At 49.9% G+C, this 21,479-nt stretch overlaps 1 protein-coding gene across 5 annotated transcripts in view; it reads right to left on the bottom strand.

The window, feature by feature from the left end:
* Nucleotides 1-21,479, bottom strand: part of CCDC136 (coiled-coil domain containing 136) — a 29,499-nt gene that overhangs the window by 1,505 nt on the left and 6,515 nt on the right. For 4 of the 5 annotated variants that reach the window (XM_081101907.1, XM_081101908.1, XM_081101906.1 and 1 more), the window contains exons 5-9: nt 17,138-17,461; nt 14,159-14,270; nt 13,410-13,578; nt 12,869-13,009; nt 2,313-2,419 (exon numbers count right to left, since the gene is read on the bottom strand). In XM_081101907.1, coding sequence (XP_080958033.1) covers nt 2,318-2,419; nt 12,869-13,009; nt 13,410-13,578; nt 14,159-14,270; nt 17,138-17,461 — 848 coding nt within the window. In that variant the 3' untranslated portion in view covers nt 2,313-2,317. Of the gene's footprint in view, nt 1-2,312; nt 2,420-4,201; nt 4,499-5,074; nt 5,339-6,488; nt 6,711-6,837; nt 7,285-8,630; nt 8,859-9,545; nt 9,741-11,313; nt 11,500-11,887; nt 12,059-12,371; nt 12,531-12,868; nt 13,010-13,409; nt 13,579-14,158; nt 14,271-17,137; nt 17,462-21,479 lie in introns of all 5 variants that reach the window. The other variant, XM_081101909.1, reaches the window with a different exon arrangement.

The raw sequence follows: 21,479 nt of genomic DNA, 5'->3' as shown, positions 1-21,479 counted from the left end.
CAAATCGTACCCCTGACGCCTGTGTACTTTTATTAGGCAATGTCACCCCAATAAATCCAATTTAAAAAATAAAATAAATCCACAGATCAAGAAAATCATGTTCTGGACTTGATCAAGGTGTTTGACAAGGTTTTCCATGATATCTTTGGAGAGAACAGGAAGGAAGTGAACAGGATGACAGCACGGCTTGTTGTGTGACCATTTGTTATGTGACCAATGAGCTGGATAAAAGCCTGGTGAGATGACATTCGAGAGGCTCAGCCCTCACCTGTGACGTGAATGAGAATATGAGGGAGGGCTTGTCCCTGGAGGATGACAAGCTGGTAGGGAAAGGAAATATTTTGAAACCAGAGTTGAGATTAGAGAAAACAAAACAAACTCCACAGGTTAGATCAGTGGATTATCTCTAATAGGGATAAATGAAAATTTCTGTCTTGAATCCACAAAAATCAACTGCAGGTAGAGAATAGGGGGTGGGGGAACGTCACTTAGCATATGCAACATGCAAAGGGGTTTTATAGTACATGAAGTAGATTAACAATGCGATCGGAGGCTGCATAAAGAGAAGTATGGTATCTTCCTAATTACCTGGAAGCAACCAAGGAAAATGGCTCAAAACGAGGAGATAAGGGAAATCAGGATTGGAATTTTATCTGTTGCTAATGTTAAGTCCTTAGAATCTGATTCACAATTTCCTGGCTCTATAACTACGCCTCTCTGTGTCTTAGTTTTATCACATGCCAAATTAATAATAGCGTTGTTCTAAGATTTAAATGAGTAACTATAGATACAGTGATTAGGACAGCCGTGGTACGTAGTATTATATAAGTGTATGTTCTTTTTATTTATGTGGTGTTTTATCATGGTGAAGTACTTTTACATATATGAACTCAACTGATCCTCAGTGGGGAAGGCAGAGGTTTTATCATCCATCTTTTGCTTACATTTGAAGAAACGAACATTCAGATTATGCATTTTGCCCCCTGGGACCAAGCTGCAAGAAGCACAAACAGACGCAACCAAGTTCTCTGACCACTTTGTCAGGCAGGTTGTACCTGTGCTACCTCGATTCCTGGTTGGGGAGCTGCATATTTGGTGCAGCAGGCTCTGGGCACAACAAGCTCCCCTGAGAGGACCCTAAACCAGGAGTTCCTTCCTCTCACTCTGCTTGGGCCAGGCTGAGTTTGAGCTGGAGAAAGGTTATAGCTGAATGCTCTGGGCCTCATCCCAGGGACTTAGAAATCGAGGCATATATAGGGGAAGAACGGGTACAGGGAGAGACTTGTCACTAAAGGAGTTGAAGACTGTCTGTGGGGTGTAAGTGCAATTCCTAAAAGGAGAAGAGCTTAAGAGGGGGAAGAGTGAGGAGGTGGGGAGGAAAGAGAAAAAAGGAAATGGTGATAAAAGCTACCAACAAATGCTTTAGCTGCCACTCTGAACCTATGCATTAAGCCAACTACACTCCACTAACTGAGAAGTGAGAAGGAGGGTGAGAGAGAGCAGGGGGAGCATAAGAAAGGAGCTAAAACAGGTTGAGAAGAGTTTATGGTTCTCGAAGGCAGGGGGAACCCTAGGGTTTTTACCTTGGGCCACATTCTGCCTCCTGAATTTGGTATCCTGTTGGTACCAGATTACATGGACTGGCCAACTGAAAGGTAACCAGAATATACCAGCCTTGGTTCCCTGAGACACTGGCATCTCTGGTTGGTGGAAACTTTTCACCAATATAGGACCACATTCTCTCCAGAAAGCCCAGCTGAGAAAGAATTTGGCCCCCACAGAGAGAACTGGAAAAAATCCCTGGCATTCCTATTTTGACTTTTCTGAAGACCAAAAGCCCCAAATCAGAGAACTTCTCAGTAGAAAGTATATAATATGGTAGGAGTTTCAGTTCCATTTTTACCAAGGTTGAAGGATGAATTGAGGCTACCCTTGTACACATGACCCTACAGGAGTCACAGCTCTTCAGACCTCCTCTCTCTTGCCAGCCTGGGCAGTTACAACAGTGAGTGCTTGGCTCTGGGGCTTAACAAAGAGCACCCAGGCCAGCCTTACAGACAGACATCAGCTCATCAGAGGTAGTTGGGCAGCTTTGGAAGTAGCAACAGTGCTGAGATCATCAAAACTTTTCCCAGAAGACAGAAGCTCAAACCATGTCCACAGTGGGCATCCGACTCCCTACGTGTTACAAAGACATGCTCCAAGAAGTCACAGATTTCCAAAAGCAAGAAGCAAGCCGCTGAGAGAAAAGCAAAAGAGGGGAGGCCAGGGCACCCTCCCTTAATCCCTCGAAGAAGACACAATACCAGTACCTGTGTTAGGACGACGTCTCGGCCCACCAGCACCAGAGCAAAGCCGATATGATCACCAGGCCTACAAGAGGCAAGGAGAAGATGGGGGGGTTGGGGGCAGGGGATGGCTGCAACATATCAAACGAGAAAGAAGCGCGAGAAGAGACAGGAGGGGAAAGAAAGGTGGCATAAAAAGACATAAACACATGAATTCAACAGATAACGAAGATGAGAAAACAAAGGGAAGAGAGAGAGAGAGAGAGAGAGAGATCAAGAGATTAAATAACTGGTCAGGGAGAGCAGCAGGGTGTCTTCTCTGCTACCCGGCCTGGTTCTTCCCACCGGCAGCCTCCAGAAGGTTCAATACGGATAGGTGTCAACCAGGTGGTGAGTCCAGCTTCCCGGCTTCATTTCCCTCTCAAACCAGCCAAGTGGGTGCTCTGCGCCCTGACCTTTCCTGCGGGTCAGTGACTGTGGAAAAGTGAAGCTCCAAGGCGGAAAGCTGGCTCTCCAGATGAGAAGGATGTATACTTTGTCACCCTAGGAAGAGCCCGTCTCTTGACAGGCCACCTGTCCCTTTGTCAGCCCCTTGTTCTGGCTGTTTTCCACCAACTCTCTAAGTGTTCTGGGCTCTGGTCCCTCGCATCCCCTAGGAGTGTAATGCTGTGGTTGTGAGACAAAATGCATTAAAACAAGCCAGCAAATGGAGAAGGACCAGTTCTTTGCCGGCAACCATCTTCCAGAGACAAACTGGTTTGCAGGCGATAACACAGATGCCAACAGAGCTGCCTGCGAAAGAAACAGGACCCCCTGGGCCAAAGGGCCACCTCCACAGCAAGTGCTTGACTTTGAAAATATCAGGTCTGGCATTGAGAAATATGGCACCCAAGGCCAGGAAATCTCTGAGGCTCTAAACCAGCACCTGGTGGAATGCCATGAATTCAAAGAAATACGACACCCACACCAGGATAGAGGCTGCAGTTCTCCCACTGCCCATCCTCAGCAACGGGCTACCCCGGAAACAAGGACTGTATGCTGGGTCCTCAGCCGTGCGTGCTGCAGGCTGGCCTGTCAGAAAATCCCAGAGAGCCTTCCAGTGGACGGGGCACCCCACCACAAGAGACTCGTTTTCTTCCCCTGTGTTTCGAGGGACAGAAAAACCTGGACTTATTCAGGAAGTACTCAAACTCTTCAGGGAGCCAGAGCCCCCAGTTAACCTCAACCAGGGCAGGAGTTCAGCGGGTACACACCTGTACAGATGAACTAGTTATTAACATACAGAAATACTTTTCTATTTTGTTGGGAAATGACTCAGGATACTCCCACTCCAACCTCTTAAGATCCAGCAACTAAAGGGTTAGGGAACTGTTTGGTCTCCAGAGTGAAATATTCTGTCACTTTTGATCACTCCAGGCCCCCACCCTCACACCTTATAATATACAGAGCCCAGTGGGTGACACCAGCCCGCCACTCTCTCCTAACGGCAAAGGTCAAACTTAAAGGGCACCATGGGAAATGGGGACGGAATGACTGTCCTGCTGATGGAAGGCCTTGCACTGTCAGCATCCCTAGTGCACTAATGCCCTGAGGCAGGGGGAGCACCCTCGGACATAAGTAACATGCTTCCACATAAATGAAGAGATAGAATTCCAGTAACCCCACCCTGGTTCCCAGCAAAGGTGGTCTTTGCAATACAGATCCGCAGCAAATTGGTTTAAGCTGCCATTTCCCACAGAGAGACCATTCTCTCCAATCCCATCTCCACCTCCGCTTTCCCTGAGTGCCCTGCCTCAGAGCTCACTGGCCTCTACTCCTGTAGAAGTCCGTCCTACGCTGGGTCACCCTGAACACAGGGGCATCTGAGCCCAAGGACCCGTTTCCCACACGATCCAGCCTTTGGCGGCGGTTACCTTTCTGCTCTCAGAAATTTTGAGGGAGTTTTCCTCCGACGTTTCAGGGCAAGGGTTGTTGTCCTCATCTTGCTTGTCTTCTTCCTTACTCTCCTGGTCTGGGCACTCTTCAAATCCCTCCTCCCCATCTTCTGTGGGCTCCATTTCTATGGGAGCTGGGGGCTCACAAACTAGTTCATCCCAGGCCTCCTCCTTTGGTTCTTCTCCATTTTTCTCCTCCATTTTATCCTTCTCCTCTTTTGGTAGATTAACTGCATCTGGGTTGCTGGCCTTGTAGTACAGCACTACGTCCACATTCTGCGGGCGGAGGTGGGGCAGGATGGGGGATGCTGTTACCTGCCAAGATCCCTCCCCTCAGCGTGGAGGGCAGTCACTCCCAGCCTCTCTAGACCGTCCGTCTATCCGGCCACCAGCCATTAGACAGCTGCCAGCGCGAAAGATTCTTGAGCTCTCACCTGGCCTGCTCTTCCTACCCCTGCACAGTGACTCCTATTTTACCCACTCCTCTTTCACTGATGTGTGTACAACTACTCTGAATAAATTGCTCTCTTTTCATCCATTTGGTTCTTCTCTTGAGCATGTGACCCAGGAAGCACAGGGGCCCCAGGAGAGTGGGCTGGGTTAACTGAGGCCGCTGTGGTCCTTTGGGGCTGGCTGTACCTCCACACGAGTGGTCTGCACGCTACTCTCCCCTTAATTTCGCAGGAAAAGGGAGCACATCAAACGGGCACCATGATGGATCTGCTCTAAATACCTTAGAGACCCCAGAAACCTCTCTACTAATACTTCACTTGGTCAGAATGGTGGGAGGTGATTTTTCTTCCCAGGATCTTATCTACCTTTCTGCTTCTGGCTACATAGGTTACTACTCACCTGCCTGCTCTCAGAACTCCCCAGGCTTGCCTTGGACGCCTTTTTAATTTTAACCCCACTGGCATTCTTATTCACGTTCTTATTGGCATTCTTGCCGTTGGTAACAGAGGACGACCGCTTCTCTTTGAGCTGGCGAAGCTCTTCCTGGCAGCACTGCAGCTGCCCCTCCAACTGCTCCTGCTCTGCCAAAAGCCGGCCCTGCTCGTCCATGCTGGCCTGGTACTGCAGCTGCAGCTCCCGCAGCTTGGCCTGCAGCTCTTTGATCTGTGGGCAGTGGAGCCAGTTACCCACAGCCTGGCCTACGCAGTCCACCTGGGCCCTGCCGGGGTCGCTGGCTCAGAACTGTCCCTGCGGGAGCACGTGGGGAAGTTAGCGGCAGAATATCATGGCAGAGACTGTGGGCTCTGGAACCAGGCTGCCTGGGTTCAAATCTCAGCCCCAGTTAATGACACGGGACAAGTTATTAAAACAGAAAGAAAACCTCAAACTGTGGGAAATGAGCCTCTAAAGCAGCTTTACAAAGAACTCTTCCCTCACTGGAGGCACCTGATGGGTTACATCTAACATGACCAAAAGGTGATTTAAATATTTTTACTGTGACCTGGCTGGAGAATAAACTATAGGGCTACCCCTCCTGAACCTCGGACTTTATTCCATTATGACTTTTGATGGGAACTCCTACTTCACCCAAACTCTCTACTGGTACAATCACCAAAGGAACTGTGTGGGACACCTGGGAGTGCACCTGGGCACCTGCACTTCGCCATGGAAAGAGCGGCAATTCCAATCCTGCTCCCTAACCTCCGGTCTGTCTTCCCTGACTTCTGGCAGCACAGCAGGGTCTCCTTGGTAGGCACTGACACTAGCCAACCAAGGGCCAGGAGTCTGCTCTCTGACCCTCTCCCCTGCATCCCCCGCGACCCTGCTGGACTGCGGGCTGCTCTTGCTCAGAGACAACACCTTCTGTCCCATTGCCAGGGGATGCAGGGCACTCTTCTTGGCATTAGGACAGATCCAGGAGGAGGCGGGGTCCCTCAGGCCCTGTCCCTGAGGTGCTTACAAACTAACTAAAGAACATTGGCAGGTGAAAAAATACAACTGGACAGAAGCGCTCTGGGGAATAGTGCAAACAAGAGAACAGAAGTGGTAGAGGGGAAAAACAATTCCGAGTCTTGAAGGTCAGTAAATCCAGCACAGTCCAGCACGGTGGGTGCCTGAGAAATGCCCATCATGACGCAGCAGCCTGCCGGCCTCCTGGACCTCAGTGCCCTCTGTGTCCGTCTGACCAGGAAGGCGGCAACTACACAGAGCCGCAGCGAGCCCGTCCCTCTCTCCTCAGCCTCTCTGAAATGGCTCCGACCTCCTCGGCTCTAGGGACTCCTCCAAGAACCCCTGCCTCCCTGAGAGCAGTTACCTCATTCTTGTCACAGGGGGAGGCAACAGGCTTCTCAAGGCCCTCGCAGCACTCCTTGAACTCCTTTTCACAGGCACACAGCTCTTCCTTCAGCTCCTTCTGCTGGTCTACGAGCATCCCCATCCGCTCCTGCAGCAGGCTGTGCTCCTCCTGGCTGAGCTGGTACATGGCCTGCACTCCCTGCAGCTTGACCAGCACCTCGGCAACCATGTCATCAAAGCTCTGTGGAGGGCGGGGAGGAATGACGGCACCCTGGGGAGCCCCTGCCCTCCGCCCCGCTCTGCTAGGCCCTTCCTTAATAAGATCAGAGCCTTCTCTCCCTGCCTGTGTGCCAGCTGGCTACTTTTACCTCTAGATCTTCCGGCTCAGCAGGCTCGTCGTCAGTGCTGCTGACATAACTCTTATTATAACAGGTGTCCGAGCCGCTGGTCTTCTTAACGGTGACGACGCTGCTGCTGCTGCTGGTGCGGTAACTCTTCAGGTAGGTCTCACTGGTGCTGGTTTCGCTATCATAGCTCTTGAGAAAGTTCTCCTCACTGCTCTGGGGGCTCCCGAGGCCCTCGCTGCAGTCAATGCTGCTACCATAACTCTTCTTGTAGGACTCCAGGCTTCTTTTTATAGAAGGGGACCGGGCTTGGAGCAACTGCATTTCCTCCAGGCAGAGCTGCAAGTCGGCCTGCAGCCTCTTCCGCTCCTCTAGGAGCCGGCCATGCTCCTGCTGCTGCAGCTCCTGCTCGGTCTGGCTGGCCTCGTACAGGTCCTGCAGAGTCTGCATGTGGGAGGCGATCGTCTTGGACTGCCGGGAGTGGGTGGGAGACACATCGTTACTCTAGCACTGCAGTCCGAGCTGCACCCCTCCTGGCGCAGAGGTCTGAGCACACTTTAGAGAACTGCACACCTTCACTCCAGTCTCAGGACAGCCTAGGCCGCCAACTTAGCCTACGGGTACTGGCATGGGTCAGTGTCTTGCTCATGGGGAAAATGTCCCCAGGAAAGATACTCCAGTGTTTCCGGGTTCCCGATTCTGTTGTTTCTGCACTCATCCCTCTCTCCTTGGAGCAGTGCTGAGGGGGGCTCGAGAACACCTGCCTTCTTCTCAGTCAGGTGTACCATCATCCTGGCCTTTGGACTCAGTTCCCACCTCTAGCTCTATAACCAGCTTGACCTGGAATGTGAGCATTCCTCAGAAGAGGGGATCAAGGTCTCACCGAGTCCCTGCCCCTCCTGCCCCAATTCTGAATCTGGACTCTGAGAATGTTTCCCAGGCCCTCTGGGCCTGGCTTCTTGGCTACTGATGCCCAGGATGAGATCTGATTGAGGAAACATTTCATACCTGGTTCCTGGTCTCTGTGTTATCTGGGCTGAAATCTGATGGCCCTGGAATCTGACCAAATCTCAGTTTGGACTCCTGCTGTCCCCTGGATCTCCCTGTCCAGGCTAATATCTGAATTATTTCATTTTGCCCAAATTGGAACAGTCTATCTGCTCCTCCTTGCTCTCACTGAGCCCTCAGGCCAAATTCACCCCCTAAACCTCAAAGATTTAAATGGAAATCTCCACCAGTGAGCCCTCAGAGACACCTTGCTGGTGTCTGACCCCCCTGACCTGGCTGCTGTTCTGGCCAATGTTGCGATGAAAACAGTATGGTCAGTACCAAGAACTCTCCATGCGAGGACGCTTCCTTTGGAAAGGAATGGCCCCATACTGGCCTCGTATAGAACACCAAAAGGTTATAGATTTTATCACTGAAAAGTGTACTTCTCAATTATCAACCATCTCATGAGAAAAGGATGACACCTTTAGTCAGTCCCAAGCAATCCAAACACTGAAATGATATTATACATGTGGAAAACGAGATGCTAAAGGGATTGAGGCAAATTATCAGGCAATCACAGACTTCCGGGTCGTCCCAGTTCTAAGTGCTCCCAGGACGGCGGCTGGGCATGCACGTGGTGGGTCCTCAGGCCGTATCTGAAGGCTCATCCCCAGGAGCCAGCCCATGGGCAGTCATGGCTGGGGCAGGTCAGGGCTTTAGTCTCATCCTGACTCCTGGCCTCACAGGCCTTCCTAACACTGTCCCTTCTGTGCAGCCCCTTCCCCTCCTGTCCCCAGAACCGTTCCCCTGCCTCTAGCTATGGTTACCTTGTCTTGGACATATTTTGAGGACTTAAGTGATTTGGAACCTTCTGGATTCTCCAACACTTCCTGGAAATGGGAGTCTTTGAAAACATGCAGCTCTTTGTGCAGCTCTAATTGTTCGTTTAACACACTTTCTTGATTGTGTATCAGCTGTTTCTGCTCTTCCTGCATGCTTTGGTAGAGGAGCTGTAGTTCATACAGGTCTTGTAACTTTGTAAGTAGCTCGAAACTCTGCGAGGTAGAGTGGAAGGAAGGGGCAGGGACTGTGGTGGTCACCAGCAAAGCCCTCTGCTGGAGACCCTCCCTCCCCTTAGGCATCCCTGATTGGCTCTGCAGTTTCCCCATCCGGGACGGGGGAGTCCTGTGGAGATCTGCCAGTTGAGTAGAACTGACCTCTTGTGTTTGGATGCATTTTGTAGTTTACAAAGTACTTTCAAGTATATTTTCTCCAGACAGATTAAATACCTACATATAAAATGCAGGACAGATCCCAGAGCATAAGATGTATTTTAAATATAAAACCCAAGCACTGGCCGGTGTGGTTCAGTTGGTTGGAACATCATCCCTTACACTGGAAAGTGGCAGGTTTGATTCTCGGTCAGGGCACCCGGCTTGCGGGTTCAATCCTCAGTTTGGGCGCATCTAGGAGGCAGCCGATCGGTGTTTCTCTTTCTCTCTCTCTCTTCAATCAATAAAAAAACAACATATCCTCAGGTGAGGAGAGAGAGAAAAAAAAAAGTAAATCCCTAATCAGCTATATTGAATGCTTTGGTTTGAAATTGGTGAGAAAGTAAGGAGTGGTTGGTTAAGGAAAGAAAAATCTTAATCCCCACCTTTCCTTTTTCTCAAGTACAGTCACACCTGGGAAGCTTCTCAAAGCCACTTCATAGTGAGCAGCCACTTGCTGGCTGCCTTTACCTTCTGGAGGAGACCAGATTTGGGTATCGGGAACGTGAGCCTGTGCAGCTCTTCTTGCAGCTGGCCCTGCTCCTCCTGCAACCTCCTCTGGTCCTCCAGGAGTTCGCACTGCTCCATTTGCAGCTGCCCCATCTCCTTCTGGCTGGCCTTGTACTTTTCCTGCAATTCTGTCAGTCTGGACAGCAGTGCATCACACTGTGGGCGGGGCGGGGTGGGGCGGGGTGGTTACTCCTAAGGCAGTTCTCTGCTGGTGTGGCTAGCAGAGCATTTCTGTGTCCTCCTGCCTCTTCCGATTCACCAGGGTTGCCCACCCTGTACTGATCATCCCAAGCCACACTGCGCCCAGTTTTAGATGCCGAGTGAGGAATGCCAGCAGGCTGCTTGGGCTGGCTGTTTGGCGGTGCCTGAAATTTTTCTATTAGTCCCTTCTGAGAGCATTCTTAGCGGGAGTGTTATCCACCCCCCACCCCCCTTTCATTCTCCACCGCCTCCCTTTCCTCTGGCCCTTTCCTTTGGTAGATGCCATTTTCTCACCCTGCTGGGGATTCTAGCCCCTATCACTCTCATTACCCTCAATCTGCTTTTATTCCTAAATATGCTCCTTACCAATAAAGACTTCATTTCTCCCTAATCCCCCACCCCCTATTTTTGTTTTCGTAATCATCTTTTAAAATCTTTTAAAAAGTATGTGCTATTGCTGAATTTGGGTTAAGAAAACGAAATCATCCTATGATTCCAAAAACCTAAATCTTCTAATATCGGACTAATCGCAACGCTGTTTTATAATCAGAGGAAAAGCTGGCCCCGTGTGCCAGCATACGGTTCCTTTCCTTAGGGGAGGAGGCACAGATGCCCTCACTCCTAAGTTTAGTGGGAATTGGGGGAGGGGGAATGTGAGCCTGGGAATAGAAAGGCAGGTGGACTGTGGTGGTGACACAAATAACCTCCCCAATTCTGTGTCTCCTGAGGGCCTTTCCCTGGGGACACAGCCTGCTGTTGGAGGTGGCAGGAGCTAATGAGCTTTTTGGCTGAATGTGACTTGTTCCACTACTTTTAGAGAATCTTGGGCCTGTTCTCTGTCATGCTTCAACACCCTTCCACTTCCTAGCAGCGATCCTGAAAGCGCTCAACACAGGGTAACTGATAGTGACTTGCATTTTACACACTATGATAGAGAGAGAATGAGTAAGGAAGGCTTTATTTATCACTACAGGATCTGTTACTGAAAGGAAGTGGGTAAGAGTAGTATTCTGTTCAATTTAAAGAGAGTAAGAGTCAGGTTCAGAGGACTTAACTACTCTGAAGCCACGGCCCTTCTAAAGCCAAGCAGTGTTCTGGGCACAAGACCATGCCATCTGACAAGAGCATTTGCAATCTGCCTCAAAAAATGAGACCTCCTCTTTCTAGTTCTAACGATAAAAGTGACATATGCGGGCCTATGTGTATTTCTCCACAAATGACAAGATACCACTACAAATGGAATTATGTGCAAGCATTCCAGTGTTCAGACTGGATCCAGATACACGGATCCTAGTAAGCTGTGGCTCAGGTCACGGAGAACTGTTTTAAAAGTTAACAGCATGGGGCTCTGCCTCGACTCCCGGCCTCGCTGGACTCCGCCGTGATGGGACTCAGCTGTACTTAGTCTCCTAACTATGGGCAAGAGCCCATCCCGCCCTTGGGTGGATGGATGACTTCCTCTTTCGCCCTAACCTCCTTTCTCCAGAGGAAGTGCCCAGGAGATCCCACCTGTCTGCACCACAATTACCTTGTTAGCACACTCTCTCTTGACCTCCGGCATGGACTGGGTGGTCCTGAGCTGTACCAGCTCATGCTGGCAGAGCAGGAAGTCCTGCTCCAGCCGATCGTACATGTGCTTCCGCCGCTCCAGCTCCTCCTGGCTGTTCTCGTACAGCTGCTTCATCTCCTGCAGCTGGGACTGCATCTCTGCGTTCTGGGGCAGGGAGGCAGCCCGCCATCACCCGGAGCAGCGGCTGCACTCTCTCCTCTCAGGCAGTGACACAGGGAGTACTACCTGTCCTTTCCAGTCCCAATTCCATCCCACTGAGGCTCCTGAGATGGATAAGGCCCTAACAGGCTCTACGCAGAGACCTCTGGGCTTCCATCGGGGGCGTGGTGAAAGGAAAGGGGTTCATTTTTACAGGCTGGTTTCCTGATTCAAAATCAAAGGAAGCTGAGAGCACCTTCCTACTGGGCAACGCTTGGCCGCCCTCACCCACGGCTCCTCCACAGACCTCCTGCCACCCCCGCTCCTCCTCTGCACCGTCCTCGCACGGCAGCTCGGCCTGGCCACCTTCTCCCTCACCTGGAGCTGCTTTTACCTTCTCATTGCTCTCTTGGAAATAGCCCTCGATGTCCCTGAGGCGCTGCACCTCGGCCTCCTGGTACCGCAGGTCCTCCCGCAGCTGCTGCTGCACGTCCAGCAGGTGATCCTTCTCACACGAGAGGTTCTCGTACTGGAGCTGCAGCCTATGCAGCCGGCACCGTAACTCCTACGGTGGAGGGGCCTTTGGACAGTACCCCCGGGACCCTCAACCCACTCACTCTTCTGCCCGCGTCACTCTCAGACTCCTCCCTACCCTCCACTCACTGGCTGTCCTCTCATCTAACACAGTGCTGGGGCGGCTGAGTTCACCTGCGGTGCTCACAGGTGGCGGCCGGAGTTATTTTAACACTCCACTCGTATCCACCTTCCCAAAACCTCCTGGCTCCTAGGCGGCCGGAGTTATTTTAACTCTCCACTCGTATCCACCTTCCCAAAACCTCCTGGCACCTAAGCTGCCCCTCACCTCTGGCTGCTGTTACCTTCTCACTTTGGCTCTCTGTAAATGTGGGTTTCGTGACTTTGAGCTGCCGGAGCTCAGCCTGAAGTTGGAGTTGCTCCTTCAAGAGCTCAGTCTGCTCGTCCTGGCTAACATCGTACTTGTGCTGCAGGGCACAGAGCCTGTTCTTCAGCTCCTCGTTCTGTGGTGGGAAGGATGCGGGTGGAACCGTTACTCTCAAGAAACAGCAGGCCCCTCTCCAGACCAGCCTGGCGCTTTTCCGGGTGCAGACATCTTGAGGAGCTCCCGCGGGCCTCTGGTCTGGTTTCTTCTCTGAGGCAGACACTCAGTGACGACTACCATTTCTGGGATGCAAGGCTAGGTGGCCGCTCCAATTGGTCTGGGATAGACTCTACCCCTGGTGGCGGGGCAAGAGTCAGCAGAGCACAGCCCTGCTCTGCGTTCATCCTCCTGGAAGGAAGCGGCGACTCCATGGAGGCCCTTCTGCCCTCCCCCAACTCCCTTCCTGGCAGTGTTTACCTGGGCGGCGTGTTGGGAAGTCTGACACCGAAGCACCTCGTTCTGTGCGCACTTGAGCTCCCTCTGCAGCCGCCTCTGCTCCTCCTCACTGGTCTGGCGATGAAGATGTAGTTCTTGCAACTCACAGCTCAATTCCTTACACTGTGGGAAGCGAAACAGGAAGGCGGCTTACTACATCAGGCAAGCGAGACCCCAGAGTACTATCTCCTGCCATAGTGCACGCCGCCTTCGTCAACTCTGTCCTGTGTCTAAGGCAGCCGTGGGCCAACTACGGCCCGCGGGCCGGATCCGGCCCGTTTGAAATGAATAAAACTAAAAAAAAAAAAAAAAAGACCGTACCCTTTTATGTAATGATGTTTACTTTGAATTTATATTAGTTCACACAAACACTCCATCCATGCTTTTGTTCCGGCCCTCCGGTCCCGTTTAAGAACCCATTGTGGCCCTCGAGTCAAAAAGTTTGCCCACCCCTGGTCTAAGGAGATGTTTCTCACACAGGCCAGGACAAGAGGGACAACGAAAAGGGCCTGCACCCCCCTACCTTGCTCTGCATGTCACATATCTGTTCCTCGGCTCCCAGCAGCTGCTGTCGCAACAAATGGGTTTCCGGATGAGGTTCTAGGAAATCCATTTCTACAGTCTGACACTCTGTTGACATCAAACTCCTTAGCGATTGGGACTCCAGCCACTTTCCTGTTGCTCTTCGTGTCCTGCAATCCAGAACCCCAGAGCCATGTTTGGGAGAGAACTCTGCCTAGAATCACCTGCCAACTGTGCTTGGTCCTGATGTCTTTGTTTTAGGCAAAAAATGGTAAGGAGCCTCTTATTGTGATTTCTCTCTCAAAACAACACACTTAGAAGGGCACAACGCCCCCAGCACCTCAATCTTCAAAGCTGTTTGTCTCTGGGAGACCCTAAGCGTGCCAGCCCAGTTGAGCTTGTGGCTGGCTCTGATGTCAAGTCAGCTCCAAGATAGAGGACATCAGACTGAATCAAGTCCATGTGGACAACAAAGGGATCACTTCTGAGCTACTGTAGGGCACGGCAAACCAGCCCCTAAAGCCCCGAATAGAAGAAAACTAAACTTCTGAAGTCAGTCAACTCTAGTCCTAGACACTGAGGTGGGTCCCCATGCCTCTTCTAGGCGGTGTCCATATCCTTTGGACACCACGGGAAAGACCAGATCTCCCGGAGGAGAGGGACGTGCGAGAGCCTGGCGTCTGCCTTCAGCAGCAGTTCTACTCGGGGAGAAGCCCAGTCCTCCAGGGTCCCGCTCGCCTCCCGCTGTACCTCTCACTCTCCAGGTCTGCCAGCTGCCCTGAGAGGCTGCTGTTGCTCTCCTGCAGGACCCGGTACTCCTCATTCAGAAAGCGGTAGCGTTCCCGCAGCTGCTGCAATTCCTCTGCGGAGGACAAGATGAGGGAGAGGTGAGGTCCTAGGGAGGAAGCACTGATGACCAGCCCCCCGTTTTCCTGCCTGGGAACCTGGTAGCAGAAGGCTGCTCAGCTCCTTTTTCTAGAGACCGAAGAGATATCACATGCAGAGGCTTCGAAGACAGGGCCCAGAGAAGTCCACCCTGCAAAGGCTCCCTGTGCTCTTTCAAGAGCTGCCCTTCTTCTCATCTTCCCAGATTTGTCCCGTGTGCCCCTTCAAAACCCCAACCAAGACGGTCTTGAGATTTTGGGACTGACGGTTTGTTTTTTTAATTTTTTAAAAATCCTCACCCAAGGATATTTTTCCACTGATTTTTAGAGAGAGTGCAAGAGAGAGGGAAAGACAGAGAGAAATATCTATGTGAGAGCAACACATCGATTGGTTGCCTCCTGCACAAGCCCTGACCAGGGCCCAGGCCGAGGAGGAGCCTGCAACCAAGATACGTGCCCTTGACCGGAATCGAACCAGGGACCCTTCCATCCTCAGGCTGACACTCTACCCACTAAGCCAAAATGGCTAGGCTGTGACGGTTTAATTGCTTGGCGTTTTTTTTTTTTTTTTTTTTTTTTTTTGTATTTAAAGTTTCCATTGAGACCAGTTTACATGGCTCCGTGGTTGAGCATTAACCTATGAACCAGGAGGTCACGGTTCGATTCCCGATCAGGACATATGCCTGGGTTGCAGGCTCAATCCCCAGTAGGGGACATGCAGGAGGCAGCTGATCAATAATTCTCTCTTATTATTGATGTTTCTATCTCTCTTTCCCTCTCCCTTCCTCTCTGAAATTAATAAAAAATTTTTAAAATTAAGTTTCCATTGAACTGTTTGATTACCTCACTTTCAGTACAAAACACTGGGAGATGTGAACTGCCAGGTGTCACACTGCCAGTCTTGGCCTTTCGGAGACAATCCAGGCATCCTGAAGGTCCTTTAACTTCCTTTATCACCACACCAAATACTCTGGCCTGCATGTGGTCAAGAATTCTTCCTAATGATCTTTTATCTGCTATCAGAAGGACACATCCCAACCAGACCCACATATCACCCTCAATGCTGCTATGATACATACCCATATCTGTTTTGTTTCTTCATGATTAAGAATTATTTCTTGCCCTAGCCAATATGGCTCAGTGGATAGAGCGTCAGCCTGCGAATCGAAGGGTCCCAGGCTCGATTCTGGTCAAGGGCCCGTACCTTGGTTGCAGGCTCCTCCCTGGCCTGGGCCCTGGCCAGAGCCCATGCAGGAGGCAACCAATTGATGTTTCTCTCACGTTGACATTTCTCTCTTTCCCTTTCTCTTCCACTCTCTCTAAAAATCAATGGAAAAAACCCTCAGGTGAGAATTAAAAAAAAATCATTTCTCTTAGAATATTAATTCTACTGATATTTAAAAAGTGTCTTAACTACTGTCAGCTTCAACTCCCTGAAATTTACTTCTAATGTTTATTCTAATCAGAAGTCCTGATCTATGTAGCAAAGTCCTTGAAATACTGCAAATTACCACAGAAGGAAGGAAGGAAACTAATCTTTAATGAAAACCAACCGGGTGTTAAACAATAGACTTGATGGTTTCAGCCTTGGTTTTAGTTAGTATGTGAGTGCTTTCAACATGTTGGGCATTTCATTTAATCCCCAGAATAGCCCTGTAAATTTTCTTTTCTAAATAAACCTTAAATTTTAGAATAGTTTTAGACTTATAGAAAAGTTGCAAAGAATGCAGAATTCCCTGGAAGAGTTCTCATCTAGTTTCCCTACTATTAATATCGGACAATGGGTCCATTTGTCATGACTAAGAAATCAAGGTTGGTATATGAACTAAACTCTATACTTTATTCATATTTATCTCCATTTTCCCTCAAGTCCTTTTCCTGTTTCAGGATCTCATCTAGCTGACGACTGAATAGCTCCTCTTTTTATTAACCACTTTTTATATAAATGGAAGCAGGGGTTCAGAGAGATCATTATGAGACTAAGTTCACTCTGTTACTCAGTGGAGCTGAGATGCTGAACTGAAGTCGGTGTAAGTCCAGCCCGGGCCTTCCCACTGGGCTGTCTGCCTCTCCCAGCATCACCAAACCAAAGGCTCTTCTGAGAGGCTTGTTACAGCTGGGAAACCTTGCACTTCTTTGATTCCTTATTGATTTGCCTCTGCTTGACCTGGCCTAATATAAGGCCTCCCTTATACCCAGATCATCAATCTAGCCTCAGAATAAAGGCAAACTTTCTGATGTCATGCCTCCTAGCAACTAGCTGGGAGACTCACTGTCTGAAAGCTTTTGAGCTCTGAGCTTCTGAGTACATCGTGTTTTATTAGAAATAACCTCCCTTCGTCTCCAGCTTGTGCTCTGACTTTTTGCCCCCAAAGCTTCTACTCTGGGGAGGGCTAAAGGAGCCTAACAATTAGCATCTCAGGGTCTGGGAGCAGGACTGGAGGACCCCCTCTCCCCGCCCCCTGAACCCCAGAAAGCAGTCCAGGCAAAGCGCCATGATGCCGGAGCAGCAGGAAGTGTTTCCCAGGGTGGCGCCCCGTACTCCCACCTAGAACTGTCCTCCCCAGGAAGGGCTTCAGCCGAGTCACATCGACAAACACCAGATGGCTCTCTGAGAAAGAGTTCCCCGGGCACATCTCCATGGTGCTATATCTCACACCATGATGGACTGGCTGTGGGACTCTGGGTAAGTTTTTCTCCCTTTATAGTCTTGAATTCAACCTGGAGGTTTTTTCTAGAGTTTCCCAATTCTTTATCTAAGACCACCTTCCAACATCTTCTTGCACACTATCTCCCTCCGCTTGACTTTACTGACAGACCAGGAGAAGGGCTTGCACTCTCATACCTTGCAGCTCAGAGTAATCTGAGGGAGTATAACTATTAGATGAGTCAGAGGTCTTCATTTCCATTTCTGCACGGAGGGAGGTGATCTCCAGCTCATACTCGTTCCGAACACGCTCCAATTCATCAAGTTCACTTTGCATCCGGCAGAGGTCCTCCTGCAGGGATGCTATGTCACTCTCATGTTCAGTCGCAGAATCATCTGCGGCTTGTCGCAGATTCTTGATCTCCGCATGGGCCAAATGCAACTCCCGTTCTATTTCCTTAAGTTCACATTCTTTCTCACGCTCTAACAGGGAAATCTCCTCCCGTAGATTCCGCAACTCACCTGCAAAAAAACCCAAAGGTTAGGACGGTCAAGAGGAGAAGTGAATTAATCTACCACGTTCTAATCTAGACTCTAGAGCAGGGGTGGGTAAACTTTTTGACTCGAGGGCCACAATGGGTTCTTAAACTGGACCGGAGGGCCGGAACAAAAGCATGGATGGAGTGTTTGTGTGAACTAATATAAATTCAAAGTAAACATCATTACATAAAAGGGTACGTTTTTTTTTTTTTTTTAGTTTTATTCATTTCAAACTGGCCGGATCGGGCCGTAGTTTGCCCACGGCTGCTCTAGAGGCACAAAGGTAAAGGGAGGCACTTTCTTATCTAGAAACCCCTGACAACCTAGACTCTACCCCATCAGAGAAGTATAGTTTCATCTGGTATGAAATAGAGAGAATACCTAAGAAGGGAGCAGAGAGTGAATCTATGTAGTAAGGTAGTAGAAAAGTAGATTTTTGAGGCTTGGCACCAAAAGCAACAACTTAGGCTATTGAAAACAAAAGGTATTATCAGTGCCCTGGCCAGTGTTCTCAGTGGTTAGAGCATCGGCCTGTGCACCAGAGCGCCGAGCGTTCGATTCCCAGTCAAGGGTAGGTATGATCCCTGCACCCGGTCATCGGGGGCGAGTGTGGGAGGAAACTAATTGATGTGTCTCTCTCATATCAATGTTTCTCTCTCTCTCCTCCTCCTCCCCTCTCCCTTCCAGTCTCTCTAAAAATCAACGGGAAAAAAAATCCTCACTCCTCGGGTAAGGATGAAAACAAAAAGAAAGTATTATTAGTGTTTCTAAGGAATCGCCTAAGAATTAAAGGCCAAACATAACTTACAATATTTTTCTTATGTCCTGAGTCGTTTCAAAAATTCCCTGGCTAGTCCGGCCAGTATGGTACAGTGGTTGAGCACTGACCTATGAACCAGGAGGTCACAGTTCCATTACCAGTCAGGGCACACGCCTGGGTTGAGGGCTCAATTCCCCAGTGGGGAAATGGGCTCAGTAAATGCACACAGGCATTTATTTCCACTGTGCTGATGTTTCTATCTCCTTCCCTCTTTTCCCTTCATCTCTGAAATATATATATATATGTTAAAAATTCCCTGGCTAAAAAAATCTACACAGGCTATTCTCATGTATTCAGTCTGGGAGCTTAGAAATTAGAACTTCAGAATCCCCATGAACTGCCTGTGGTTAAGTACTGGCCCTAAAATAATATCTATTTAGAGTTCATAGCTGAAATTCAAATGTAGGTTCATTACATGATAACCAAACATGGGAAAATAACCTACATGTTGATTGATAAGAGATTGTTTAAATTAGTGATGGTTAAATAGAATATCAGCAGCCATTAAAAAGAAAATGGCAGATTTATAGAAAAGGCATGAAAAGGTTTCCATACACACTAACTAGAAAGGAAAATCAGCTATAAAATATATTGTACTACCTTATTTTTGCAAAAAAACCCAATTGTATGGCCCTAATCGGTTTGGCTCAGTGGATAGAGTGTCGGCCTGCGGACTGAAGGGTCCCAGGTTCGATTCTGGTCAAGGGCATGTACCTTGGTTGCGGGCACATCCCCAGTAGGGGGTGTGCAGGAGGCAGCTGATCGATGTTTCTCCCTCATCGATGTTTCTAACTCTCTATCCCTCTCCCTTCCTCTCTGTAAAAAATCAATAAAATATATTTTTAAAAAAACAATTGTATGTACAATATATAACACAAATATACAAAGACATAGAAAGAGGTCTGGAAAGATCTGTGTGCCAGCCATAAAGAGCAGTTCCTTCTGAAGTACGAGATAGCATATGATGGGGACTTTTACTTTCTACATTGGTGCTGTTTGAATTTTCACAACAGGCCTCTATTTTATAACAGCTTTTAATTTACAAAAGAAATGTGTCAGAGCTCTCAGTATCTGTGGCACATCTCAGGGTTGTTGGACATGGATAATCTGGGATTAGGAGAACCTAAACGTGGAGAGAGAGTAAAAGGCATTGATACCAATAACAAATTCAAAATTTGGGAGCCAGGATTATGGAATTAATGAGGACTGGGTTGGGAGGGTCAGGACCTTCCCACAAACACTGCAAGTTACACTGCCCTTATCCCTTGCCCTGTCCTCTGCTCATTCTATTCACCAGATTTCAACTTTCCCTAGCCTCTCTCCCCCACCTCCTCAAAAAAACTAAGCAAGCCCTCTATCAGATGTTCTCAAAGCACCTTGTAGTTTTGCAGCGTGTGTGTGTGTGTGTGTGTGTGTGTGTGTGAGAGAGTGTGTGTGTAAAACCTTGCTCTCCTACTTCCTTGACTATCAGCTTCATGAAGGCAGGGAACACGTCTGTTTTGCTCATCATTAGAGCTCCAGGATTTGTCATAGTACCTGGCGTAATGCAGCTTGATAAGTATTTGCTGTATTCGTGCATAAATGAGGCAGAGGGTCATCTACTGAACAAACGTTTACTGAGTACTACGAGAAGAAAAATGGGAGACATACTGCAGACATAAATGCTGAATGGGCAGGGTGTCTCAGGGGCAGGAGGAACGGTCTCCTGCCCTATTCCCACTCTCCCAAGCTCACATGTGCACATCTTTTGCCAGTCGTTCCTTCCCTAGAATGACCCCAGCGGCCTCCTCTTCTTGGTCTATTCAAGTATTAATTGGTCATCACCTCTGTGCCACACCCAAGCTTCTCTCCACTGAGATTCTCTGACCTCCTTCCAGTTTGAAAGAACAAATTCCTTGCTCTATCCACGGTTGAACAGCACAGGGGCGGGTCCTGTAGGCCCGAGGGAGGAGCTTACCCAGAAGCTTAGAATCTAGTGGGGGAGACAGACATACATGTCAACTGGCCATTAGGATAAAGGCCCTCCGGCCTGGGGTGGACTTCTGCGGAGGCTGACCAACCTCCACTTCCCTACTGTGCCCTTGATGCTTGGGCCCAAATCTCCCGTAGATTCTCTTCTGGAGTCTAGCCCCGCAAACATGACATGCTCCAGTCCAGGGGGAACCGAGGACGGTCTCCCCGCACCTGAAAAACCTCTTCATTAGGGGCAGGACCCGCTAAGGCCCGAGGGGCGGGGCTTGCCGGCCTGAGGGAGGGGCTTATCCAGAAGCTGGGCGGGGCGGGTCCGGCTGGGGCGGGCCCTGGCCGGAGCAGCAAGGCCACAGCGGTTGGAAGAGCCGGGCGCCGGCGGGCAGCGGGGCTGGGGCTGTTGGGGGCGAGCCAAGCGTCTGGGCGTCCGGGCTGCGGCACAGAGATGTCGGTGGTCACTTACTGGTTATGGCCTCCATCTCGCCGGCCCCCCTTTTAGGCGGTCTCCCTGGGGGGCCTCCCGACTCCGGCCGGTCCCGGCCCCCGAGGGGCTGTGGCGGCCGAACGGCCTCCCAACACCAGCTACCTCTGAGCCCGCGCGCGCCCCCTCTCGGCGGAAACGGGCAACGCGCGTGCGCAAGGACGGTCTGTTAGTTCCCGCGGGAGGAGACCGGGGCGCCTGCACCAGACCTCCGGCCACCGCCCCCCACCCCTTCCCCTCTTGGCTGAGATCTAACACCAGAAACAGTCCCACTGAGCAAAACTGCTCTAGAACTTTATTCTCCCACGTTGTTGCCTACCTGTCTCTCTACTGAGACTCTGGCTTCCTTATTTGAAAGGAATGTCCCTTATCTAAGCAAAGGCCTTTCATGCTGTACTGGACCCTTTCCTTCATCATAAAAACATGATCTAGTGTGTCCTAGCTAAGAAATACAAATAAAATATCCCCCAAACACTCTCCCCTGATTTTATGTCTCATTCCTTTATTTCTCTGCCTCTCTTCAAAACATGACGGCTGGAATTCTCTGTACTCACCTTCTCCATGTCACCTCCCCTTCCCTCTTCAGTCCCAACCCAATCAGGTTCTATCTTTGATAAAATAGCTCAAAGCCCTCCATCTTGCAAAATTAAATGGCCATCTTCCTTGACTAAGCAACTTTTTGACACAGTTGTTATCTCCTCGAAGCACTTTCTGCTCTTGGCTTTCAGGTC

This window comes from Myotis nattereri, assembly GCF_964212035.1.
Source record: "Myotis nattereri genome assembly, chromosome: 11".
In the NCBI taxonomy this organism is placed as follows: domain Eukaryota; kingdom Metazoa; phylum Chordata; class Mammalia; order Chiroptera; family Vespertilionidae; genus Myotis; species Myotis nattereri.
The sequence above is the reverse complement of the archived record's forward strand: the minus strand, read 5'-3'. Positions and strand labels throughout refer to the sequence as shown.